We start from the raw sequence: 10,418 nt of genomic DNA on the forward strand, positions 1-10,418 counted from the left end.
ACTGGCCACTTCCTCCTCTCTCTTTTTTACCGCTCCCCCTTTTGCTCTCGCTCTACCTCTCCTACTCTCTCTACCTCTACCGGTCTCTCTTCACCTCTTTCTGTCTTTTCTCTGTACGTCTCTCTCAGTAACTTCTCTTTCTCCTACTCTCTCTTTCTGTATATCCTTGTCTCTCTACTTCTCACTTTTCACTCTCTCCATATCTCTCTCTTTCTCTAAACTAAACATGATGAGTCAGGGGCCTTGCCCTCAGAGCTGAGTTAAAGAGTAATCCATCTCTATCCTACATACAAACACATTTAAACACGTACACTCTCTCTCTCTCTCTCTCCCTCTTATTTCCTGTCTTCCTCTCATAGAGGGCCCTCATAGATGTTGAACAGTGCCATGTCATGTGAGATATCGTTCCTGCATTGGGACCTCCCAGCCCACTCTAGTGTCCAGGTAGTTAATCAGTGATGATGTGTAATCTTCTGTGTCTCCATCCCTTCATTATACAGCCCTCATACACAGACTCCTCGTTGCTCCACTCATAAACCGATTGACGTCGTCCTCATTCTATCCTGTCACACTCATTCTCATCTCAATTATAATGGCAGCATTTGATTGCGTTTCCTCACAGACAGTGCTATTCAGTGCTGTGAAACTATGTGGCCAATCTTCATGTCCATGTCAAACATTGAGTATTTGTTGGTTTGGAGCGTAGCATTCTGCTACTGACACCCCCTGGTCCTGAATACTGACACCCCCTGGTCCTGAATACTGGAACCCCCTGGTCCTGAATACTGAGACCCCCTGGTCCTGAATACTGACACCCCCTGGTCCTGAATACTGACACCCCCTGGTCCTGAATACTGACACCCCCTGGTCCTGAATACTGACACCCCCTGGTCCTGAATACTGATACCCCCTGGTCCTGAATACTGACACCCCCTGGTCCTGAATACTGGAACCCCCTGGTCCTGAATACTGAGACCCCCTGGTCCTGAATACTGATACCCCCTGGTCCTGAATACTGACACCCCCTGGTCCTGAATACTGGAACCCCCTGGTCCTGAATACTGGAACCCCCTGGTCCTGAATACTGGAACCCCCTGGTCCTGAATACTGACACCCCCTGGTCCTGAATACTGACACCCCCTGGTCCTGAATACTGATACCCCCTGGTCCTGAATACTGATACCCCCTGGTCCTGAATACTGAGACCCCCTGGTCCTGAATACTGAGACCCCCTGGTCCAGAATACTGAGACCCCCTGGTCCTGAATACTGGAACCCCCTGGTCCTGAATACTGACACCCCCTGGTCCTGAATACTGACACCCCCTGGTCCTGAATACTGACACCCCCTGGTCCTGAATACCCAAATCCTGGTTTTGAAACACCCTGGTCTTGATCTTAAATACCCCCTTCTTATACATACACGTGTCTCTAGTCCTGCTGTAGGCCAGGTGGTTAGCTTGCTTCCAGCGCATTAGGAGAATGTTCTGTCTGGCCTGAAGGTATCAGTGGTTTTCCTTCATCATATCTGATCATGATGGGGTGAGGGGGGTGGCAGGGAGGGTACTGCTCAGCCATTGATAAGATTAAGCGGTGAGTGGATGTTACACACACACACACACACACACACACACACACACACACACACACACACACACACACACACACACACACACACACACACACACACACACACACACACACACACACACACACACACACACACACACACACACACACACACACACACACACACACACACACACACACACACACACACACACACACACACACACACACACACACACACACACACACACACACACACACACACACACACACACACACACACACACACACACACACACACACACACACACACACACACACACACACACACACACACACACACACACACACACACACACACACACACAGCGTTATTACCACTTGCTGCACGCTGTTTCCCAATGGGCCTTTTGGAAACGAGAGGTGGAATATCTCCTGGCCTGTTATCTCTCCATCCCTGTGATAAGGGAGAAGGAGGAGGACAGATAAGTCATGTGCAACAAGGTGAGAAGTCCTGATCTTGGCTCCTCCTTTATTGGCATGAAGACCAATCAGGGTCAAATTTAAATTGTCTACCTGAGGTAGCCGTCCAGGCCACAGAGTGCCACGGAGGTGTGGAGGAGAGAGTCGGGCATAGGAGAGAGGGAGAAAGAGGGAGAGACTGGAAGAAGAGCAGTAGAGAAAGATAGAAAGGCGTAGAAGTGAGGTGAGAAATAAAAGTAGCTAAGATAGAGGGAACAGAAATATTGAGAGAGACAGAAGAAAGGGGAGAGGGATAAAGAGAGAGAAGGTGCTCTGAGAGACAGTCAGGAATGAAGTACCCTCCTGCTCCTCTCACTAAGTCCCTGTTGGATATGGATGTTGCTAACTACTGTGAGGGTCTCGACCCCACATACAGCACGCTGGGCTTCGAGAACGCAGATGTGCTCTATGGAGGAGGAGGTGAGACACACACACACATACATACATGCTGTACACACACACACACATACATGCTGTATACACACACACACATACATGCATGCTGTATACACACACACATACATGCATGTTGTACACACACACACTTTTACTGTATACACACACACGTGTGATAGATGACACACTCACATGCACACACACACACAGGACGATGCAGTGGGCTTTGGGTCTGCAGTTACAGGGTGAGTGTGTAATGTGTAAGAGGAGCATGTTAGGCATCACCTGTCTACTGTAGATGAAGACCTGGAACATTTCTCTGTTTTCATCTGCCCGTGTTTCACTCACAAGCTAATGATTGGCAGGTTACGACAGCTTGCAAGCCACTGAAACTTAACTAGTGAAGAATATTGCGACACCTGAAGCGTTATATCAGAAGTTGTCACTGGGACTAGGTGGTTGTTGCTTTGGATGAAAGGGAATGTTAAAAGAAGAAAATGTTAAATGTGGAGTCATCCACTCAGCTGGAGCCAGACACAGTACGAGAAACAACACAATGCTAGTGAGTACCGTACATGGTTAGTTACAGCGTATAAAGTGTGTGCAATGGGACATTGATGAACCATGTCCTGTGATGAAATCCTTAATCTATTGCTGATAGATATGACTGCTCTTAGCTGGTATCGTAAAATAACCTTTTAAGGAGGCAGTCCACCAAGAGGCAGACAGCACACTGATGTCACTCTGAACACGTGGACCAGAGGGGATGCTGAGTTAAAAATTAACTTCCTCTCTCTGATCGTGTCTGTTATGGAATGGTGTGTTCCTGTTTGCTGGGTGAGATCTGTGGTGCAGGAAAGGGCTCAGAGCTGGTGGTGGTGAGAGACAGAGAGAGAATGAGATAGAGAGAGAAAGTGAGATAGATGGAGAGAGAGAGAAAGTGAGATAGATGGAGAGAGAGAGAAAGTGAGATAGATGGAGAGAGAAAGTGAGATAGATGGTGAGAGAAAGAGAGACGGATCGAGACAGAGGCAGAGAGAGAAAGAGGATGGAAAGAGAAAGTATAATGAAGAGAGACAAAGAGAAAGACTGAAAGAAAGGGAGAGATAAAGATAAAGACAGATGGATAGTTTGGTTTAAAGCTGACCTGCAAAATGAACTTTTGCTCCAGGATTCCTTCAGTTTGAGTCTTTACTATAAGAAAGAACGTACTGTACCCATGCACTGTCCTGACCAGCTTTTAAGCGCTCAATACTTCCCAGTACAAACTTTGTTATTACATTACATTTACATTTAGTCATTTAGCAGACGCTCTTATCCATAGCGACTTACAGTAAGTACAGGGACATTCCCATGAGGCAAGTAGGGTGAAGTGCCTTGCCCAAGGACACGACGTCCGGGAATCGAACTGGCAACCTTCGGATTACTAGCCCGATTCCCTCACCGCTCAGCCACCTGACTCCCTTATTAAGTTCTGATCTGACATGCTGTTAGGTCAGGAGCAAGGGATCTACATGTACTGTGTGCGTATGTGAACTGTGTGATGTCTGTGTGTGTCTACGTGTGTGTGTGTGTCTACACATATGTTTGTGTGTGTTCTGGTTGACCTGAGGAGTTACCGTGGTGATGAGGATGATGATGGAGGATCAGATGGGTTCCTCAGGCAGATACCCTCTCCCCCTCCAGCAGTGATGCAGATCTGGAGGAGGTGGATTGATGGAAGCAGGACTTGTAGATGCAGTCAGGAAACAGCTGTCCTGTCCTGTGTAAACCAATCCTGCCCCATGTTATAAATACATTTACTGTGAAGATTTGTTCATTATATATTAATATTTGTGTGTGTGTGTGGTATCTGTGTGTGGGGTGTGTGTGTGTGTTGCAGACAGCATGCCTGCGGAGGCCAGCCTGGCCCAGGGGGAGGGGCTGAGCTGTAACTGTGCTATCTGTGGGGACCGAGCCACAGGAAAACACTACGGAGCCTCCAGCTGTGATGGCTGCAAGGGCTTCTTCAGACGTTCCATACGCAAGAGCCATGTGTACACCTGCAGGTACACACACACACACACACTCTCAGACACACTAATCCTAACTTTGCAAGAACATAACTTATAGTGATAATGTGTGTTCGTTTGTGTGTGTGTGTCCAGGTTTAATCGCCAGTGTGTGGTGGACAAGGACAAGAGGAACCAGTGTCGCTTCTGTCGACTCCACAAGTGCTTCAGAGCCGGGATGAAGAAAGAAGGTGAGAGCGAGAGAGCGAGAGAGCGAGAGAACCTCAAATATAACAAGATTTACACACAACCACAAATAAGAGACATAATTAGGCTAAACAAAAGTTACGATTCCTTCAGTTTATCAGGTGGACTTTGGGGGCTCAGTTATGGACATGAATGACTATGCAATAAGAAATGCAAAGTTAATAACAACAACTTCATACAGAGGCTCTGGTTTAGGGGCCCAGTAGGCCTGTTTGGTAATACGCTCATGTAATTCTGTGTTTGTGCAAGTGTGTGTGTGTGCAGAGTGGGTGTGTGTGCAGAGTGTGTGTGTGTTTATGAGGGGTATAACCTTGGAGGGGTTGTTAATGACACCAATCATGTGCTTTTTTTATACATGTCCTGTCTGCCATTGGTTAACATTTGACTGACCTGCTGTGGCTGTTTTGTTTTACTCAGTACACACACGCACACACACACACACGCACGAGGGCACACGCACAGACAAACACACTGACCACGTCCTGACTGTGTGTGTGTGTGTGTTCCAGCGGTTCAGAATGAGAGAGATCGTATCAGTTCCCGCAGAAGCACCCAGGACTCACAAGACCTCCCCCCCATCACTGTCCTGGCACAGGCTGAGGCCCTCTCACAACAGGTAGCAGTGTGTGTGTGTGTGTGTGTGTGTGTGTGTGTGTGTGTGTGTGTGTGTGTGTGTGTGACAGAGAGAGGCAGGTGGGATGAGTGAGGTTTATATAAGGAAATCATATGTGTGTTTATGACTGGGTACTGTTCACAATAACAGTAATAACTCTTACTATTTACATGCTTATTAGCCTGTGACAGGACTCAATGCTCATTATTGTCTCATGATTGCATACTGTGCAATGTACAGTCAATGTGTGTGTGTGTGTGTTTAGGTATGTGTGTGGGTGTGTTATGATTACTCACAAGGAAACCAAAAGAATTTCTCTCCCTCCACCCCTTCCTCCCCATCCCTCCCTCCCTCCATCCCCACCCCTCCCCACCCCTCCCTCCCTCCCCTCCCTCCCTCCCTCCATCCCCACCCACCCCTCCCTCCCCTCCCTCCCTCCCTCCATCCCCACCCACCCCTCCCTCCCCACCCACCCCTCCCACCCCTCCCTCCACCCCTCCCTCCCTCCAGATCAATGCAGTGGGTGTGGCGGGGGGTCCGGGGGATGTGGAGCAGAGAGCAGCCAGTGTTGGGGACGTGTGTGACTCCATGAGGCAGCAGCTGCTGGTGCTGGTGGAGTGGGCCAAGTACATCCCTGCCTTCGGAGAGCTGCCTCTGGATGACCAGGTTAACAACAACAACAACAACAACATCTACCACACAATAAACAACAGCCAATCAAGAAGATACAGTCTCACCGGGCGTTTCATGTGGCCCCTCTGTGACTTATGGGGATAGCATTTCATCTAATAGGGGGGTGTGTGTGTGTGTGTGTGCAGGTCAGCCTGCTGAGGGCTCATGCAGGTGAACACCTTCTACTTGGGGTCGCCAAGAGGTCGATGCCTTTCAAGGACTTCCTGCTTTTGGGTAAGGAAGGACCGATCAGTCACTGTCATACATAAAACAGCCTATCAGGTCCTGACATGCTAGCGTGTCAAGCGTGATTTAAAGCCTGACACACCAAGGCCACAGGTCATTGGCCTCCTTTGACAACGTTGTACAACCTGATAATCATTGACTTGAAGTGCTGGGAGCTTAAGGGCCTACCCTACTGTGGCTTTCAGAAATGTCTTCACGACCAAACACTGTGCAAACTTAGAACGGCTTGTTCACACACACACACACACTCTCAAACCCCTGCATTAGCTGAACAGGCTCACCTGAGCACACACACAGGCAATCACAAGTACACACACACACGCACCCCCAGCTGTGGGTAACCTGTGCTGGTGGTGCAGGCAGTGGCTGTGTGATCCAGCGAGGCTGTGCAGAGCCCGAGCTGAGCCGGGTGGCAGGGCGTGTGCTGGACGAGCTGGTGCTGCCCTTCCAGGACATCCAGATCGACGCCAACGAGTACGCTGCCCTCAAGGCCATCGTCTTCTTCGACCCTGGTAGCTTCCCTGCACCGCACACACACACACACACACACACAGTTCCATGTCCACACACACACACCCACAGACAAACACCCAAGCACACACACACACACACACGGCCACATGCACAAACACACCCTCACTCTCCCACCCTCCTGCCCCTCTTCCCTAGACGCTAAATCTCTGCGGGACCCGTCTAAGATCAAGGCGATGCGGCAGCAGGTCCAGATGAGCCTGGAGGACTACATTAACGACCGTCAGTACGACTCCCGCGGGCGCTTCGGGGAGCTGCTGCTCCTGCTTCCCACCCTGCAGAGCATCACCTGGCAGATGATCGAACAGCTGCAGTTCGTCAAGCTCTGCGGCCTAGCCAAGATAGACAACCTGCTGCAGGAGATGCTACTGGGAGGTGAGGCTGCCACACACGCTGCATCTATACACAGCATAGAGAGAGAGATACTGCATCTATCTCTGTATATTGGGATTTATGAACATTGTAGTACAACAAAGTATGTATCTATGTATGTATGTAATCTCTGTACTACAGAGGGTACAATTTCTGGGGAAATTGTAAAGTGTGCTTGCAGCTTCCCCAGCTGGGGTAGTTTTTTACTACATCCCCTCCAAACCTGTTGTTACAATCAGCATCAAACGTCCAAATATTTGGAGAATGAATCCAGGATAGCTTGGTGTTCTGATTTCTGATTGGCTGTGGTTTTCTGTCCGTCATCTTCAGGCCTGGCGTCCGATCCCGCCCACCTGCACCACCCATCTCACACCCAACTGAGCCACGACCCTCACCCTGGACACACTCTGGTCATCAGCACCATGCCGGCCACACACACTCCTCAGATAGGTGAGATACACACACATACACACATGTATGCACTTACTGTACACTGCATACAATTCAACCAATGGTTGTCTTTCTCTCTCCTCTCCCCTTCTCTTCCAATCTCTCCCTCTCTCTGTCTCTCTCCCTCCCTCCGTCTCTCTCCCTCCCTCTCTCCGTCTCTCTCCCTCCCTCTCTCTCCCTCTCCAGCCTCTCCTGACACGCCCATCCCCTCTCCTCCTTTGGCATCTGGTCGAGAAGGCTTCAAGACCTCCACAAGCCCCTCCCACCTCATCCTAGCCCCGCCCCCACCCCACAGACACACCCCCGAGCCACCTCTTTGATCCTAACCACACCCGTCCCATCTCTCTCTCTCTCCCTTTCTCCCTCTCTCACAAACAGCTTAATTAGTTATCAGTCGTCAGTTGTGTGTGATTTGTTAAAACACAACGACAACTAATCAGAGCATTTTAACATATCAGTTCTGTCTGTCCACTCTATAACTGTTTCGTGATAAATAAATAAAAATGTCATGCTGTGTGCTTTACGTTTACCATGTAGAAGTTATGTTCAATATTCAGATTTTACACCGTGTCATTGTACCTTTATACATGATGATGAAAACACACGTATGTACAGTATATCTTTTCTATATAATACATTTACATTTATCAGACGCTCTTATCCAGAGCGACTTACAGTAAGTACATACTATATAAACTTTGCAGCTTTGCCCTTTCTTTCAAATATGAAAAATGATGGACGTCATGCAGTCATATTTAATTCAAACTTGACTATTTGTGCTTGTGTAAAAAAAAAAAAATATATCTGTATAATGTGATTTAGCTAGGTTTTATACATTGTTTATGATAGCATGTTCCTGTAAGCATGCTGTACAAGTCATAATGGTATATCATTAATTTATATCACTTCCGTGTCGGTAAGGACCTATAGTGAGATGTTTAAGGTGTATTGGCTCCACATTGTGGTTATAATGGGACATTACAGGTTGTAATTTAACGCTTACAGTAACAGAAATGTGTTGTTATTCGATGTAATGAATGTTAAATTACTCATTAACTTGGAGAGAAATAAAAATATATAGGGTGGAGGAAAATAAGAGAAAGGAAAATTTTATATTTACTCACCTGTTGTGCCACAGCGAAGCAATCCTGTTGTGTATATTGATGTAATCCTCCAGGGAAACAGCGACGGCAGGCACACTGCGTTTAAACAGCAGGTAATTCTAGTATATGGACTGGACATGAACACTTGTGAAATCCATTACTGTTCGTATGGAGGACCCTGCTGTCTGGCATGGTATGAAGGACAGGGGGGACGGGCTGTGCCCAGAGTCTGATTGGCATGTTGTAGAGGACATATTGACAGATGTTCCTCCTTTATTGAAGGATATTTTTATTCTTTTGTTTATTTGTCTTTCCACAAACCTGATGAACATCCTACTCCACACTCGCACGCACACACAAGAAAAATACAGACAGTTTATACCCAGACACTAGTATCTAAAAGGATGGATTGTGTTGCATACACATGGACTGAAGTGTGTTTTATGCATAGATACATATTTCATATTTCCCTCTTTTCTCTCCCTTTAAATCTTGCTCTACCTTTTTCTCCTTTTCTCCGAGAGATAGAGAGTACCTTCATTATCTGCAGAGATGGCAAAAGTACACACATCCTTCTATAATAATAATATTGATATCATGCCACCAAATACAGATTATAACTAAAATAACAAGCCTGGTTTGAAAATATAAGAAAGTACAGATATGTGCTAATAAATATGTTTTAGGAGGGTTTGAACTTTGTTACTTCCAATCTCTGATTATCTGAATAATATTGTATTGAGACTGGAGAAATCTCTCTCTCCTAACAGTAAGAAACCAGCAACCAGCACCACAGGCTAGAAAAACATGTGTGTTGGTGTTCGTTTGTGTGTGTGGTTTCTTACATTTGGGTGTGTTTCTGTGTATCTAAGTGTGTGGCTGTGTGTGTTGGTGTGTGTGTGTGTGTGTGTCCTCTCCGAGTGCTTTAATGAACAAGCCAGGATATGATGCCGGCCCCTCAGTCAAACAGACAAACCTGGCAGTTAGCATGCCAGTCACACATCTCATCCCAGGATCAGCGCTCGCCTCCCCTCGTCCCAGTTCAGCTCACACTGACAGACTCACATTACACACTGCCACACCTGAGATGGAGGAAGGGAGGCAGGGGTGGAGGGAGGGAGAGAAGGATGGAATAATCATTTTCCTCTTTTTTTTTTTGTAGCTCCACATATACCTTACATCAGTGAGGTAAAAAAAAAAAAAAAACAATGAATAAAAAAAGATTTTTGTGTTTTGAAGCCTGGTTCCAGAACCTTCCAGACCTCCAGGTCTGTCAGTGGACCAGGTCTGTCAGTGGATCAGGTCTGTCAGTGGACCAGGTCTGTCAGTGGACCAGGTCTGTCAGTGGACCAGGTCTGTCAGTGGATCAGGTCTGTCAGTAGACCCAGGTCTGTCAGTAGACCCAGGTCTGTCAGTAGACCTCATCTTTCAGTGGACCTCATCTTTTAGAGAACTGAGGACACCAGTGCTCATGTGTCTCTGCGTCTTGACCATGTATAGAGAACCTAGCCAGATCCTGCCTGAAATCCTGTTTCTTACATTTGTGCATGTATGATGTCATTTGGGTTCATTGTGCTTGGTTGCTGATGTGAGACAGGCAATACAGACAGTTCCTTGATTCTGACCAATAAAATACTGCTGAAACTACACACTACTTTCCATATGCACTGTTTGTAAGTCGCTTTAGA

The 10,418-nt window shown here is 47.3% G+C and overlaps 1 protein-coding gene across 2 annotated transcripts; it reads left to right on the forward strand.

The window, feature by feature from the left end:
- The first annotated feature begins 2,203 nt into the window (after positions 1-2,203).
- Positions 2,204-8,015, forward strand: hnf4g (hepatocyte nuclear factor 4, gamma). Of its 2 annotated transcripts, none has more exons than XM_067251533.1 (10): positions 2,204-2,509; positions 4,368-4,533; positions 4,633-4,727; positions 5,253-5,359; positions 5,867-6,022; positions 6,175-6,262; positions 6,634-6,786; positions 6,944-7,180; positions 7,508-7,627; positions 7,814-8,015. In XM_067251533.1, exons 1-10 carry the CDS (start codon positions 2,380-2,382, stop codon positions 7,945-7,947), a joined length of 1,386 nt encoding a protein of 461 aa, XP_067107634.1. In that variant the 5' UTR covers positions 2,204-2,379; the 3' UTR covers positions 7,948-8,015. The 2 variants fall into 2 exon arrangements, with proteins under 2 accessions (XP_067107634.1, XP_067107635.1); XM_067251534.1 differs by lacking the exon at positions 2,204-2,509 and adding an exon at positions 3,272-3,322.
- Positions 8,016-10,418: the final 2,403 nt, after the last annotated feature.

Source organism: Osmerus mordax, chromosome 15, assembly GCF_038355195.1.
Source record: "Osmerus mordax isolate fOsmMor3 chromosome 15, fOsmMor3.pri, whole genome shotgun sequence".
Taxonomy (NCBI): domain Eukaryota; kingdom Metazoa; phylum Chordata; class Actinopteri; order Osmeriformes; family Osmeridae; genus Osmerus; species Osmerus mordax.

Excerpts from the sequence above, each read along its gene's own strand:
- hnf4g (XM_067251533.1), top strand. The coding sequence starts at position 2,380 with ATGAAGTACCCTCCTGCTCCTCTCACTAAGTCCCTGTTGGATATGGAT. Across the intron at positions 5,360-5,866 it reads CTGAGGCCCTCTCACAACAG|ATCAATGCAGTGGGTGTGGC; the intron begins GTAGCAGTGTGT and ends CCCTCCCTCCAG. Across the intron at positions 7,628-7,813 it reads CACACACACTCCTCAGATAG|CCTCTCCTGACACGCCCATC; the intron begins GTGAGATACACA and ends CTCCCTCTCCAG.